We start from the raw sequence: 16,162 nt of genomic DNA on the forward strand, positions 1-16,162 counted from the left end.
AATTTAGTAATTGTACTTAATATTTTTCTACCAACCTACATATCAATCTGCTGAGCTCCTCCTACTCTTTAATATGCTGCTTCCAGGTCAGACGCCATGTTCATATGACTGAAAGATTCCTGAGTTTCATCAAAAACCAGGGTCTTAATGGTCATTTATATGTGGTGTCCAGTATTACTGCTGCTGTGCATCATATTTGCATTTACATCTGAGGTATGAGGTGTGTAAAATACAAAGAAGCTTGCCCGTTCTACTATTTCATCATTACTACTAGAGATGAGCGAACACTAAAATGTTCGAGGTTCGAAATTCGATTCGAACAGCCGCTCAATGTTCGTGTGTTCGAACGGGTTTCGAACCCCATTATAGTCTATGGGGAACAGATACTCGTTAAGGGGGAAACCCAAATCCGTGTCTGGAGGGTCACCAAGTCCACTATGACACCCCAGGAAATGATGCCAACACCTCTGGAATGACACTGGGACAGCAGGGGAAGCATGTCTGGGGGCATCTAACACACCAAAGACCCTCTATTACCCCAACATCACAGCCTAACAACTACACACTTTACACACTCAATACCACCTCTCTGACAGTAGGAAAACACCTTGAAACATGTGTATTTGGCACTTGCAGTGAGGAGAGCTTGTCACCAGCAGTGAATTTGGCCCTTGTAGTAAGTTGAGGTTGGCACCAACATTTGTTTTGAAAATCAGGGTGGATTGAGCCTCTAACCAGCAGAGTTTGGGCAAATTCATGGTGGAGGGAGCCTCTAAAAACCCCAGTTTGGACCAATTCATGGTGGAGGGAGCCTCTAACCAGCAGAGTTTGGGCAAATTCATGGTGGAGGGAGCCTCTAAACAGCCCAGTTTGGGCAAATTCATGGTGGAGGGAGCCTCTAAAAACCCCCAGTTTGGACCAATTCATGGTGGAGGGAGCCTCTAAAAACCCCAGTTTGGACCAATTCATGGTGGAGGGAGCCTCTAAAAACCCCAGTTTGGACCAATTCATGGTGGAGGGAGCCTCTAAACAGCCCAGTTTGGGCAAATTCATGGTGGAGGGAGCCTCTAAACAGCCCAGTTTGGGCAAATTCATGGTGGAGGGAGCCTCTAAAAACCCCCAGTTTGGACCAATTCATGGTGGAGGGAGCCTCTAAAAACCCCAGTTTGGACCAATTCATGGTGGAGGGAGCCTCTAAAAACCCCAGTTTGGACCAATTCATGGTGGAGGGAGCCTCTAAACAGCCCAGTTTGGGCAAATTCATGGTGGAGGGAGCCTCTAAACAGCCCAGTTTGGGCAAATTCATGGTGGAGGGAGCCTCTAAAAACCCCCAGTTTGGACCAATTCATGGTGGAGGGAGCCTCTAAAAACCCCAGTTTGGACCAATTCATGGTGGAGGGGGCCTCTAAACAGCTCAGTTTGGGCAAATTCATGGTGGAGGGAGCCTCTAAACAGCCCAGTTTGGGCAAATTCATGGTGGAGGGAGCCTCTAAAAACCCCAGTTTGGACCAATTCATGGTGGAGGGAGCCTCTAAACAGCCCAGTTTGGACCAATTCATGGTGGAGGGAGCCTCTAAAAACCCCAGTTTGGACCAATTCATGGTGGAGGGAGCCTCTAAACAGCCCAGTTTGGGCAAATTCATGGTGGAGGGAGCCTCTAAACAGCCCAGTTTGGGCAAATTCATGGTGGAGGGAGCCTCTAAAAACCCCAGTTTGGACCAATTCATGATGGAGGGAGCCTCTAAACAGCCCAGTTTGGGCAAATTCATGGTGGAGGGAGCCTCTAAAAACCCCCCGTTTGGACCAATTCATGGTGGAGGGAGCCTCTAAAAACCCCAGTTTGGACCAATTCATGGTGGAGGGAGCCTCTAAACAGCCCAGTTTGGGCAAATTCATGGTGGAGGGAGCCTCTAAACAGCCCAGTTTGGGCAAATTCATGGTGGAGGGAGCCTCTAAACAGCCCAGTTTGGGCAAATTCATGGTGGAGGGAGCCTCTAAAAACCCCCAGTTTGGACCAGTTCATGGTGGAGGGAGCCTCTAAAAACCCCAGTTTGGACCAATTCATGGTGGAGGGAGCCTCTAAACAGCTCAGTTTGGGCAAATTCATGGTGGAGGGAGCCTCTAAACAGCCCAGTTTGGGCAAATTCATGGTGGAGGGAGCCTCTAAAAACCCCAGTTTGGACCAATTCATGGTGGAGGGAGCCTCTAAACAGCCCAGTTTGGACCAATTCATGGTGGAGGGAGCCTCTAAAAACCCCAGTTTGGACCAATTCATGGTGAAGGGAGCCTCTAAAAACCCCAGTTTGGACCAATTCATGGTGGAGGGAGCCTCTAAAAACCCCAGTTTGGACCAATTCATGATGGAGGGAGCCTCTAAACAGCCCAGTTTGGGCAAATTCATGGTGGAGGGAGCCTCTAAAAACCCCCAGTTTGGACCAATTCATGGTGGAGGGAGCCTCTAAAAACCCCAGTTTGGACCAATTCATGGTGGAGGGAGCCTCTAAACAGCCCAGTTTGGGCAAATTCATGGTGGAGGGAGCCTCTAAACAGCCCAGTTTGGGCAAATTCATGGTGGAGGGAGCCTCTAAAAACCCCCAGTTTGGACCAATTCATGGTGGAGGGAGCCTCTAAAAACCCCAGTTTGGACCAATTCATGGTGGAGGGGGCCTCTAAACAGCTCAGTTTGGGCAAATTCATGGTGGAGGGAGCCTCTAAACAGCCCAGTTTGGGCAAATTCATGGTGGAGGGAGCCTCTAAAAACCCCAGTTTGGACCAATTCATGGTGGAGGGAGCCTCTAAACAGCCCAGTTTGGACCAATTCATGGTGGAGGGAGCCTCTAAAAACCCCAGTTTGGACCAATTCATGGTGGAGGGAGCCTCTAAACAGCCCAGTTTGGGCAAATTCATGGTGGAGGGAGCCTCTAAACAGCCCAGTTTGGGCAAATTCATGGTGGAGGGAGCCTCTAAAAACCCCAGTTTGGACCAATTCATGGTGGAGGGAGCCTCTAAAAACCCCAGTTTGGACCAATTCATGGTGGAGGGAGCCTCTAAAAACCCCAGTTTGGACCAATTCATGATGGAGGGAGCCTCTAAACAGCCCAGTTTGGGCAAATTCATGGTGGAGGGAGCCTCTAAAAACCCCCCGTTTGGACCAATTCATGGTGGAGGGAGCCTCTAAAAACCCCAGTTTGGACCAATTCATGGTGGAGGGAGCCTCTAAACAGCCCAGTTTGGGCAAATTCATGGTGGAGGGAGCCTCTAAACAGCCCAGTTTGGGCAAATTCATGGTGGAGGGAGCCTCTAACCAGCCCAGTTTGGATTAATTCATGGTGGAGGGAGCCTCTAAAAACCCCAGTTTGGACCAATTCATGGTGGAGGGAGCCTCTAAACAGCCCAGTTTGGACCAATTCATGGTGGAGGGAGCCTCTAAAAACCCCAGTTTGGACCAATTCATGGTGGAGGGAGCCTCTAAAAACCCCAGTTTGGACCAATTCATGGTGGAGGGAGCCTCTAAACAGCCCAGTTTGGACCAATTCATGGTGGAGGGAGCCTCTAAACAGCCCAGTTTGGACCAATTCATGGTGGAGGGAGCCTCTAAAAACCCCAGTTTGGACCAATTCATGGTGGAGGGAGCCTCTAAACAGCCCAGTTTGGACCAATTCATGGTGGAGGGAGCCTCTAACCAGCAGAGTTGGTGGAAATCAGGGTGGAGGGAGCCTCTAACCAGCAGAGTTGGTGGAAATCAGGGTGGAGGGAGCCTAGTATTAGCAGAATTGTGCAACGCTTATGGTGGATGAGTATGAGGCTGCGGAGGAATTGGAGAGGTTGAGTACAGACATGGAGTTTCATGTTGGGGTGCTTTACACAGGTGGGCCCAAAAATGAAGGCTCTATCCAATGGTGGCTCATTTTTATCAAAGTGAGCCGGTCGGCACTCTCAGCTGACAGACGGGTGCGCTTGTCAGTGATGATGCCACCGGCTGCACTGAACACCCTCTCAGATAGGACGCTGGCGGCAGGACAGGACAGCACCTCCAAGGCATATAGGGCAAGTTCAAGCCACAGGTCCAACTTCGACACCCAATACGTGTAGGGCGCAGAGGGGTCGGAGAGGACAGGGCTGTGGTCGGAAAGGTATTCCCGCAACATGCGCCTATACTTCTCACGCCTGGTGACACTAGGAGCCTCCGTGGCGGCACTTTGGCGAGGGGGTGCCATCAAGGTGTCCCAGACCTTAGACAGTGTGCCCCTCGTTTGTGTGGACCGGTGAGAACTTGGTTGCCTACTGGAGGAACTGCCCTCCCTGCCGCCAATGTCACATGCTGGAAACATCTCCATCATATTCTGCACCAATTGCCTGTGGCAAGCATTGATGCGATTGGCCCTCCCCTCTACCGGAATAAAAGACGATATGTTGTTTTTATAACGGGGGTCAAGGATAGCAAAGATCCAGTACTGGTTGTCCTCCATGATTTTGACAATACGCTTGTCGGTTGTAAAGCACCCCAACATGAACTCAGCCATGTCTGCCACAGTGTTAGTTGGCATGACTCCTCTGGCCCCAAAGTTCAATCTCCATTTCCTCCTCATCCTCCATGTCTACCCATCCGCGCTGCAACAATGGGACGATTCGAAGTTGCCCGGAAGCCTCCTGTATCACCATCACATCATCGGACAACTCTTCTTCCTCCTCCTCCTCCTCCTCCTCCTCCTCCATTAAACGCAGTGAAGCGGACAGATGTGTGGACCTACTCTCCAGCTGTGATGGATCGGATGCTATCCCTAACTCCTCTGTGTGATCTGAGTTATCCCTGATGTCAATCAGGGATTCTCTCAGAACACACAAGAGAGGGATTGTAAGGCTCACCATCGCATCCTCAGAGCTCACCCTCCTTGTGGACTCCTCAAAGACCCGTAGGATGTCACAAAGGTCTCTCATCCATGACCACTCATGGATGTGAAACTGAGGCAGCTGACTTTGTGGCACCCTAGGGTTTTGTAGCTGGTATTCCATCAAAGGTCTCTGCTGCTCAACCACTCTATTCAACATCTGAAACGTTGAGTTCCAGCGTGTGGGGACGTCGCACAAAAGCCGGTGTTGTGGCACATGCAGGCGTTTCTGGAGAGATTTTAAGCTAGCAGCGGCTACTGTCAACTTGCGAAAGTGGGCGCACATGCGCCGCACTTTCACCAGTAGCTCTGGAACATTGGGGTAGCTCTTTAGGAAACGTTGCACCACTAGGTTGAAGACGTGGGCCAGGCATGGAACATGTTGGAGTCCGGCAAGCTCCAGAGCTGCTACCAGGTTCCGGCCGTTATCACAAACGACCATGCCTGGGCCCAGGTGCAGCGGCTCAAACCATATTGCCATCTCATCGAGGAGGGCATCCCTCACCTCGGAGGCAGTGTGCTGTCTGTCCCCCAAGCTGATCAGCTTCAGCACAGCCTGCTGACGTCTACCAACGCCAGTGCTGCAACGTTTCCAACTCGTAGCTGGGGTCAATCTAACAGCGGAGGAGGAGGCGGTGGCGGAGGAGGAGGCGGTAGAGGAGGAGGAGGAGGGGGGTGTTCTTCTCGTGTCCCTGCCAGGAATGTTAGGCGGGGAGACGAGGTACACCGGGCCAGTTTGGGAAGCAGTCCCAGCCTCAACTACATTCATCCAGTGTGCCGTCAGTGAAATGTAGCGTCCCTGTCCGCATGCACTTGTCCACACGTCGGTGGTCAAGTGGACCTTTGTGCAAAGCGCGGAACTAAGGGCCCGCCTGATGTTGAGTGACACGTGCTGGTGCAAGGCGGGGACGGCACACCGGGAGAAGTTGTGACGGCTAGGGACGGCATAGCGAGGTGCCGCAGTTGCCATCAGGTCCAGGAAGGCGGGAGTTTCAACAAGCCGGAACGCCAACATCTCCTGGGCCAGCAGTTTAGCGATGTTGGCGTTCAAGGCTTGCGCGTGTGGGTGGTTAGCAGTGTATTTCTGCCGCCGCTCCAATGTCTGAGAGATGGTGGGTTGTTGTAAAGAAGCGCCTGATGGTGCCTTTGATGGTGCAGGAGAAGGAGATAAGACAGGAACAGGGGAGGATGAGGGAGAAGTCAACAAAGTGGCGGAGGCAGATGAAGTGGTGTCCTGGCTCGTCCTCTGGAGTGCATCGCCAGCACAGTCAGCAGTGGCAGTGGCAGAGGCAGAGGCAGTGGCAGTGGCGTGAACGGCAGGCGGCCTTTGTCCTGCCGTTGCTGCCTGCCACTGATTCCAGTGCTTGGATTCCAAATGACGGCGCATTGAAGTGGTGGACAGGTTGCTCTTCTCAGAGCCCCTAATCAATTTCGAGAGGCAAATTGTGCAGACAACACTATATCTGTCCTCGGCGCATTCCTTGAAAAAACTCCACACCTTCGAGAAACGTGCCCTCGAGGTGGGAGTTTTTCGGGGCTGGGTACGAACTGGAACATCTTGGGAGATTCCGGGTGTGGCCTGGCTTCGCCTAAGCTGCTGACCTCTGCCTCTGCCTCTAGCTACCCTTTTTGGTGCTGCACCTGCCTCAACATCCACACTACTTTCCCCGCTTGACATCCCCCCTGTCCAGGTCGGGTCAGTGTCCTCATCATCCACCACTTCCTCTTCCAACTCCTGTCTCATCTCCTCCTCCCGCACAATGCGCCGGTCAACTGGATGCCCTGATGGCAACTGCGTCACATCATCGTCGATGAGGGTGGGTTGCTGGTCATCCACCACCAAATCGAACGGAGATGGAGGAGACTCTAGTGTTTGAGCATCTGGACACAGATGCTCCTCTGTTAGGTTCGTGGAATCGTGACGTGGAGAGGCAGGTTGAGGGACAATGAAAGGAGCGGAGAACAGCTCTGGGGAGCAGGGACAGTTGGGGTTATTGTTCTGTGAAGCTTGGGAATTTTGGGAGGAAGGAGGACAAGACTGTTGGGTAATAGGAGGAGAGGAGGCAGAGTCTGACTGGCTGCTGGACAATGTGCTGTAAGCGTTCTCTGACAGCCATTGCAAGACCTGTTCCTGGTTCTCGGGCCTACTAAGGTTTGTACCCTGCAGTTTAGTTAATGTGGCAAGCAACCCTGGCACTGTGGAGTGGCGCAATGCTTGCTGCCCCACAGGAGTAGGCACGGGACGCCCTGTGGCTTCACTACTACCTTGCTCCCCAGAACCATTCCCCCGACCTCGCCCACGTCCCTTTCCGGGAGCCTTGCGCATTTTGAATTCCCAGTTAGAAATTGGCACTATATACCAGTAGCAAAAATTGTGGGTGCACGTAACCCCAATATATTCTTTGAATTCCCAGTCAGACAATGGCACTATATACCAGTAGCAAGAAATGAGGGTATTTATAACCCCAATATATTCTTTGAATTACCAGTCAGAAACTGGCACTATATGGCAGTAGCAAGAAATGAGGGTATTTGTAACCCCAATATATTCTTTGAATTCCCAGTCAGACAATGGCACTATATACCAGTAGCAAGAAATGAGGGTATTTATAACCCCAATATATTCTTTGAATTCCCAGTCAGACAATGGCACTATATACCAGTAGCAAAAATTGTGGGTGCACGTAACCCCAATATATTCTTTGAATTACCAGTCAGACAATGGCACTATATACCAGTAGCAAGAAATGAGGGTATTTGTAACCCCAATATATTCTTTGAATTCCCAGTCAGACAATGGCACTATATACCAGTAGCAAGAAATGAGGGTATTTATAACCCCAATATATTCTTTGAATTCCCAGTCAGACAATGGCACTATATACCAGTAGCAAGAAATGAGGGTATTTATAACCCCAATATATTCTTTGAATTACCAGTCAGAAACTGGCACTATATGGCAGTAGCAAGAAATGAGGGTATTTGTAACCCCAATATATTCTTTGAATTCCCAGTCAGACAATGGCACTATATACCAGTAGCAAACATTGTGGGTGCACGTAACCCCAATATATTCTTTGAATTACCAGTCAGAAACTGGCACTATATGGCAGTAGCAAGAAATGAGGGTATTTGTAACCCCAATATATTCTTTGAATTCCCAGTCAGACAATGGCACTATATACCAGTAGCAAGAAATGAGGGTATTTATAACCCCAATATATTCTTTGAATTCCCAGTCAGACAATGGCACTATATACCAGTAGCAAAAATTGTGGGTGCACGTAACCCCAATATATTCTTTGAATTACCAGTCAGACAATGGCACTATATACCAGTAGCAAGAAATGAGGGTATTTATAACCCCAATATATTCTTTGAATTCCCAGTCAGACAATGGCACTATATACCAGTAGCAAGAAATGAGGGTATTTGTAACCCCAATATATTCTTTGAATTCCCAGTCAGACAATGGCACTATATACCAGTAGCAAGAAATGAGGGTATTTATAACCCCAATATATTCTTTGAATTCCCAGTCAGACAATGGCACTATATACCAGTAGCAAGAAATGAGGGTATTTATAACCCCAATATATTCTTTGAATTACCAGTCAGAAACTGGCACTATATGGCAGTAGCAAGAAATGAGGGTATTTGTAACCCCAATATACTCTTTGAATTCCCAGTCAGACAATGGCACTATATACCAGTAGCAAACATTGTGGGTGCACGTAACCCCAATATATTCTTTGTATTACCAGTCAGAAACTGGCACTATATGGCAGTAGCAAGAAATGAGGGTATTTGTAACCCCAATATATTCTTTGAATTCCCAGTCAGACAATGGCACTATATACCAGTAGCAAAAATTGTGGGTGCACGTAACCCCAATATATTCTTTGAATTACCAGTCAGAAACTGGCACTATATGGCAGTAGCAAGAAATGAGGGTATTTGTAACCCCAATATATTCTTTGAATTCCCAGTCAGACAATGGCACTATATACCAGTAGCAAAAATTGTGGGTGCACGTAACCCCAATATATTCTTTGAATTACCAGTCAGAAACTGGCACTATATGGCAGTAGCAAGAAATGAGGGTATTTGTAACCCCAATATATTCTTTAAATTCCCAGTCAGACAATGGCACTATATACCAGTAGCAAGAAATGAGGGTATTTATAACCCCAATATATTCTTTGAATTCCCAGTCAGACAATGGCACTATATACCAGTAGCAAGAAATGAGGGTATTTATAACCCCAATATATTCTTTGAATTACCAGTCAGAAACTGACACTATATGGCAGTAGCAAGAAATGAGGGTATTTGTAACCCCAATATATTCTTTGAATTCCCAGTCAGACAATGGCACTATATACCAGTAGCAAAAATTGTGGGTGCACGTAACCCCAATATATTCTTTGAATTACCAGTCAGAAACTGGCACTATATGGCAGTAGCAAGAAATGAGGGTATTTGTAACCCCAATATATTCTTTGAATTCCCAGTCAGACAATGGCACTATATACCAGTAGCAAAAATTGTGGGTGCATGTAACCCCAATATATTCTTTGAATTACCAGTCAGAAACTGGCACTATGTGGCAGTAGCAAGAAATGAGGGTATTTGTAACCCCAATATATTCTTTAAATTCCCAGTCAGACAATGGCACTATATACCAGTAGCAAGAAATGAGGGTATTTGTAACCCCAATATATTCTTTGAATTCCCAGTCAGACAATGGCACTATATACCAGTAGCAAAAATTGTGGGTGCACGTAACCCCAATATATTCTTTGAATTCCCAGTCAGACAATGGCACTATATACCAGTAGCAAAAATTGTGGGTGCACGTAACCCCAATATATTCTTTGAATTCCCAGTGAGACAATGGCACTGTATAGCAGTAGCAAAAATTGTGGGTGCACGTAAGCCCAATATATTCTTTGAATTCCCAGTGAGACAATGGCACTATATGGCAGTAGCAAAAATAGTGGGTGTATATAGCCCCAATTCTATTGCTAGGGGACTTGCAGGGTATTTCTGAGGTGAAGGTGGGGGGGCACACCGTTGGAACGGGGATTTGGGGTGTATATATGGGGTATACGGGAATACACTGTCAGTGTGTTCCATTCAGGATCCTGGGAAAGCTGGGTTGCGGCGATTGAGCCCGTCAGTGCCACGTTACACTGACAAGCTTTTCCCTGGAATTGAAGTTATATGTAACCCCAATATATTCTTTGAGTTCCCAGTCAGACAATGGCACTATATGGCAGTAGCAAAAATAGTGGGTGTATATAGCCCCAATTCTATTGCTAGGGGACTTGCAGGGTATTTCTGGGGTGAAGGTGGGGGGGCACACCGTTGGAACGGGTATCGGGGGTATATATCGGGTATACGGGAATACACTGTCAGTGTATTCCATTCAGGATCCGCGGAAAGCTGGGTTGCGGCGATTGAGCCCGTCAGTGCCACGTTACACTGACAAGCTTCTCCCTGGAATTTAGCTCTTACAAGAGCTGTTGGTTGTCTTCTCCTTCCTATCCTAGCCTGTCCCTGCCTACCCAGAATCTAAGCCCTAGCTAGCTGGACGGAAACCTCCGTCCCCGGTGAATTGCAAGCTCAGAATGACGCGAAGCTGGGCGTCGCTGTTCTTTTAAATTAGAGGTCACATGTTTTCGGCAGCCAATGGGTTTTGCCTACTTTTTTCAACGTCACCGGTGTCGTAGTTCCTGTCCCACCTACCCTGCGCTGTTATTGGAGCAAAAAAGGCACCAGGGAAGGTGGGAGGGGAATCGAGTAATGGCGCACTTTACCACGCGGTGTTCGATTCGATTCGAACATGCCGAACAGCCTAATATCCGATCGAACATGAGTTCGATAAAACACTGTTCGCTCATCTCTAATTACTACCACTGGTTTCCTTACATATAATTCTGCCAGGAGTAACTGTACAACAGCAAACAAAAATAACTGAGATGCAGGGTCACTCCAAATCAAGGTTCTGATGCAGCCTGGCACAAAATAGAGAGATCTGAGCAGAACAAGGAGAGAAGCTTGCTGTCTATGCTAACATCCCTATAAATAACAAGAGCAGCTAGTCAGATGTAGGTAGAACTATATATACTCTATAAGAGCAATGAGAAGCTCAATAATCCTCTCTGTGTAGTGTACAGGAAAGCTGTTTGTAGACATGCACAACCTGTGAAGAGAGACCTTCCCCTCCCACTATGACTATGAAATAAGACCACCCCCTCATCCCTCCACTCACTGCCTTGCGCATGATGATTACTAAGGACAGAATTTCCCTAGTAACAGGGGGTGAAAAGTAAGTTAGCAAGAAGGTAGACACCTAGTGGCAACTTTAGAGAGGTTTTTCCAGGTAGATAAGATTACAGAATCAATTTTAGTTACTAGAACGGTTTCTGTGAAAGTAGGTAAAGTTGGACGCTGATGCCATTGGTTAGTTTGTACAGTTTAAGACTGTTTAAGTTCAATGTTAATCAAATAGCACCAGGGGCAGTACTGAGGTCATGGGTTCAAGGCCAGAAATGACAACATGCAGTATAAACGTATTCATATGTTTGCTTGGGTTTCCTCAGGTACAAATTATTTACCTATGAACTTAGACCAAGAGTGTTAGATTAGACAGGGGGTAGGTATTGGGGTTTCTGGTTATATGCATCTGCGGTGAGTGCATTCTGTATATAGAGCTGTAATAAGTTGGAACGATGTCAATATAGTTAGCAGATAAATGAGCACGATTACTAGAGCTGAGTCTATATACTTATTGTAGGATATTGGCTTGGCATCGCTGGGTGTGACAGATGAAGAAATTGAGAAATTGTCAACGGTAAGTGCCATTAAAGGATGTTGTATATATCAATATTATTATATGTAATTAATTAAAAAAGGGGTTTGCTTACAAAATTAACTTATTCCTAGAGGCGTAGCTCAAGGCTCATGGGCTTTGGTGCAAAAAGCTCAACTGTGAGCTGTCCCCTATCTACACATTTTAGCAGCATTTACTTGTTCCTCTCTCTACCTTGGCCAGTCTGCCATGAAGACTTGTTCGCAACATGTGTACACAGGATTCCCATTGTAATACAAATCTTCTTCTCTTGTATCACACAAGTGTGGTTGTGATAAATTTAGGATGCATAGACTGGCAGCCTTAGTGAAGTGAGCTTGTTGGTTTCCTGGCTGGGACCATGGTGACCCCTATAGTTATGCTTCTGAACCACTAAGGCTCCTGGGTCTAGATGTGAGTGTACCCTATGTATCCCTTGAATTACACACCTGCTTGTCCCCTAGCCACGTGATAGGGGATAAGTTGTAGTTCTTTTGGGGTATGGCTGCTGGATTTATATAATAGTGTGAAGTCTGAATAGAGCCGTAGTCAACAGTGGGCACCTCCAATAATTTCAATGGAACCTGGGGTGATAGTCAAGTATTGTACTTTATAAGTGGGGGGTCCCAAGAATATAAGGAAGGATGACTGGGGCAACAAATGTTTTTATAACACTGTCCATCCCCACCCAGTCTCTTTGTGCCCCTACATAGTACAGTATAATACCCCCTTGGTGGCCACCACATAGTATAATGCCCCCTTGTTGGCCACCACATAGTATAATGCCCCCTTGGTGGCCACCACATAGTATAATGCCCCCTTGGTGGCCACCACATAGTATAATGCCCCCTTGGTGGCCACCACATAGTATAATGCCCCCTTGGTGGCCACCACATAGTATAATGCCCCCTTGGTGGCCACCACATAGTATAATGCCCCCTTGGTGGCCACCACATAGTATAATGCCCCCTTGGTGGCCACCACATAGTATAATGCCCCCTTGGTGGCCACCACATAGTATAATGCACCCTTGGTGGCCACCACATAGTATAATGCCCCCTTGGTGGCCACCATATAGTATAATGCCCCCTTGAGGCCACCACATAGTATAATGCCCCCTTGAGGCCACCACATAGTATAATGCCCCCTTGGAGGCCACCACATTGTATAATGCCCCCTTGAGGCCTCACCTAGCCGCTTAGCTATTCTGTTAGCTATTGTTAATAATAAATTCTCCACGTGTGTTAACCCTTTGCTTTTACTTCTTGGTTGTTGCAGCTCTATTGGTTTACTATAGAGTTTGGTCTTTGTAAGCAGAAAGGAGAACTGAAAGCCTACGGAGCCGCTTTACTATCATCATTTGGGGAATTGCTGGTAAGTAATATTTTTCCATTATAACAGATATTAGAAAATAGTAAAATATTCATGTTCATAAGTCCGAGGCCACAACTGCATTCAGTATTCCATTCAAGGAGTCCGCTTGGGGACCCCCCAAATTGAATACTGAATGCATTGACAAACAGTGAACAATGAAAGCACATGGACCCCATAGACTATAATGGAGTCTGTGTGTTTTCTGCACGGTGTCCACACGGTGTTCTTACAGCACTTTTCTCTCTGCGTGTATTGTGCGGAAACCGAGCGGAAACCACACGGACCCCATTATAGTCTATGGGATCCATGTGGTTTCTTAGCTAATGGATGTAGGTTTCCTTCCAGGGGTCACCAAGCAGACTCTCCCAATGGAATACCAAACTCAGATGTGAACCTGGCCTAAAAAAGAATATGAATATTTGCCCCCTGAATTCCCTGTATTAGCCAAGTTTTATGATGTTCTGAGAGCACACACCAATTCAGGGCAGTCCTAATGTAGTAGGGACAGGAAGCCTCATCGATATAGATAAGATCCTAAGAGAGTTTGTCACTGTACAGCATATGGCATATATCTTAGTCACAGTGTAGTTTTCCCTCTTCACGTTTAGGGGTGTGGGTCCTATTCCACATATTCAGGGGATTTCCTGTACCCCAAGTTTTATAAAATTCCACCTTGGCCGGTGGGAGGTCCAGTTGATCTCTAGTGCGGCCAACACGGCTGTACAAGCCATATTTAGTTCTATGTCCCATATGTCAATGATATTTTGGTATTAGGAGGGTAACCTCTACACAGAAGTTAACCCAGTTTGCTCCCCAATAGAGACAGGCGGTAACTTGATGGAGTAAGTATAGTAAAGAGAGAGATTGAGATGAGATGAATTGTGGTTAAAGGGGTTATCCTCTGATCTGAAGCAGAATGGCCGCCATAGCCACGGGGGTATCCATTGTATTGTAGTGAACCCTGATGGCGGGCATTGCATTTACTGACTCCAAAGTAAAAAATAGCCCCCTAGGGCCCATCGGCTCCATACCTATGCCGCTGCAGGATGACCCCCGCTTCAAAAACGGAAATTGAACGTACAACATATCACAAAAGTCCTAGATTTTCCACTTACTGATAATATAGGCAACGGTATCCAAAGAAGAATTTGTTTTGGTGCGGGGAAATAACTATGCCAGATAGATTGGTTATTTTAGAAGAGAAGATTGGGTAAGCTGAATTCCATCATGTCCAATTCGTCTTTCCTCCGACACCTACCGTCAGGGAAGCCTTATGGGAGATCCCCATACCTTATATAAATCCAGTCCAAGAAATCATTGGGTTTGGTCACTGTTCATTGTTTTAATGCGTTTTTGTGTTTTTTGTTTTTTTTAAAGTATGCATTGTCGGATGAACCAGAAACTCGAGCCTTCGACCCCGATGAAGCAGCCATTCAGCCGTATGACGACCAGCAATACCAACCTGTATATTTTGTATCAGAAAGCTTTAGAGATGCTAAAGAAAAACTAAGGTAAGAGAGATAAAAGCAAGGAAAAATTCTAATAATAATCAGGGTTGAGCGATCGTGTTCGGAAAAGATCGGATCCCGATCGGCGATCGAGAAAATTTCATGATCGTCATCGGAATTCCAAACACGATCTTTTTAGGTGGGATCGAGATCGGTACTATTTCCCACAATGCTTTGCTTAGCCTTCACACTGAGTATACGCTCCGCTCATTCTGAGGTGCGGTTCCATAGAATGAATGGAAGCAGCCGGCACAAAGCCTTAACCCCCTGCGCGCCGGCTGCCTCCATTCATTCTAATGGGAGACTAAACTAACATCTCTAGTAGCTACTTACCTGCAGAGATGGCTGGTCCGGTGCCCGGTGTTCTTCTTCGCCTCACTGCCGCTCCACGCTGCTCTTCTCGCCTTGCTGCCGCTGTTAGGGGAATCTGTGGGTCTCCTTGGTTTATGGGCCAGATGGAGCTGCAATCTCAATACTGATGCCAGTGCTTATGGGCCCCCCTAAGGCTCCTGGGCCCAGCGTGACTGCACCCCCTCATATTACACCCCTGTATATTGTGTATAAGTGGAGTGTATAGGTGATACGTTCCAGTTAATAATCATATTCAGATCTTCTAGAGATATAGTCAGAAAAACAAAGAATTGTATTTTGTCTTTTCTAACCATGTATGTATTTTATACGACCCTATATATACTGCGATGTGTTCCCATATCCAATTTCCCGTCCCATAGGAATTATGCATCGCGTATAAAGAGGCCTTATGCGGTGCGATACGACCCCTTAACTGCGACTATTGAGATTTTGGACTCACCTGCCAAGATTCAGAGCTCCATGGACGTGCTCAGAGATGAACTACAGACCTTGAGTACTGCGCTCAATATTCTCTCCTAACATACCACAGTCGACATCTCTACCCAACGTAGGCTTCCTGGGTGCACTGCATGATCTCCAGTCTCCACTATCTCATTATTATTAATGTGGTCAGCTCATCGTCCTGTTCACCATTATGTACAACACTAAATCAACCTGCTTTGGTATGGTACATAATCTAAGTGTTATTACTGGATATGTAATGGCTTACGCCTGCCATTCATGCTTTACGGTGTCTGGAAGTGCTATTGTGTATGATATCCCACTTTTGCACCCCAATTTCTGTTCTGTTTCTAAGCTGTTTTGAAAGATGCAATAAAGAGAAATATATATCTAATCCTAGAATACATGGAAGTATGGGAATGGATCTCCATCGTGTGTTCTGGACACAGGTGAAAAGACAGTATGTATGGAGATAAGATAAGATAATACTTTGATAGTCCCACCATGGGGAAATTCATTGTGTTACAGCAGCATGGATAATACAGTAATATAATACAAGAAAGACACATACAAGCTCAGAATAGTAGATAGAAAAGATACTAGGAGTCATAGCAACTAAGAAGAAAGAAGATCTCAGGATCATTTAGTTCTCTGTGCGGAGTGATCTTCGCTTGGTCTGATGTAGATTATACAGCCTGACCATGGTTGGAAGGAAGGACCTC

General features: G+C 46.8%; 1 protein-coding gene across 1 annotated transcript in view; it reads left to right on the forward strand.

Moving 5' to 3' along the window:
- Positions 1-15,814, forward strand: part of TH (tyrosine hydroxylase) — a 29,010-nt gene extending 13,196 nt beyond the window's left edge. The window contains exons 10-13 of the mRNA XM_075280488.1: positions 11,692-11,748; positions 13,024-13,119; positions 14,497-14,630; positions 15,359-15,814. Of these exons, the coding sequence (XP_075136589.1) occupies positions 11,692-11,748; positions 13,024-13,119; positions 14,497-14,630; positions 15,359-15,518 (447 nt within the window). The 3' untranslated portion in view covers positions 15,519-15,814. The remainder of the gene's footprint in view (positions 1-11,691; positions 11,749-13,023; positions 13,120-14,496; positions 14,631-15,358) is intronic.
- Positions 15,815-16,162: the final 348 nt, after the last annotated feature.

This window comes from Leptodactylus fuscus, chromosome 7 (genome assembly GCF_031893055.1).
Source record: "Leptodactylus fuscus isolate aLepFus1 chromosome 7, aLepFus1.hap2, whole genome shotgun sequence".
NCBI lineage: Eukaryota > Metazoa > Chordata > Amphibia > Anura > Leptodactylidae > Leptodactylus > Leptodactylus fuscus.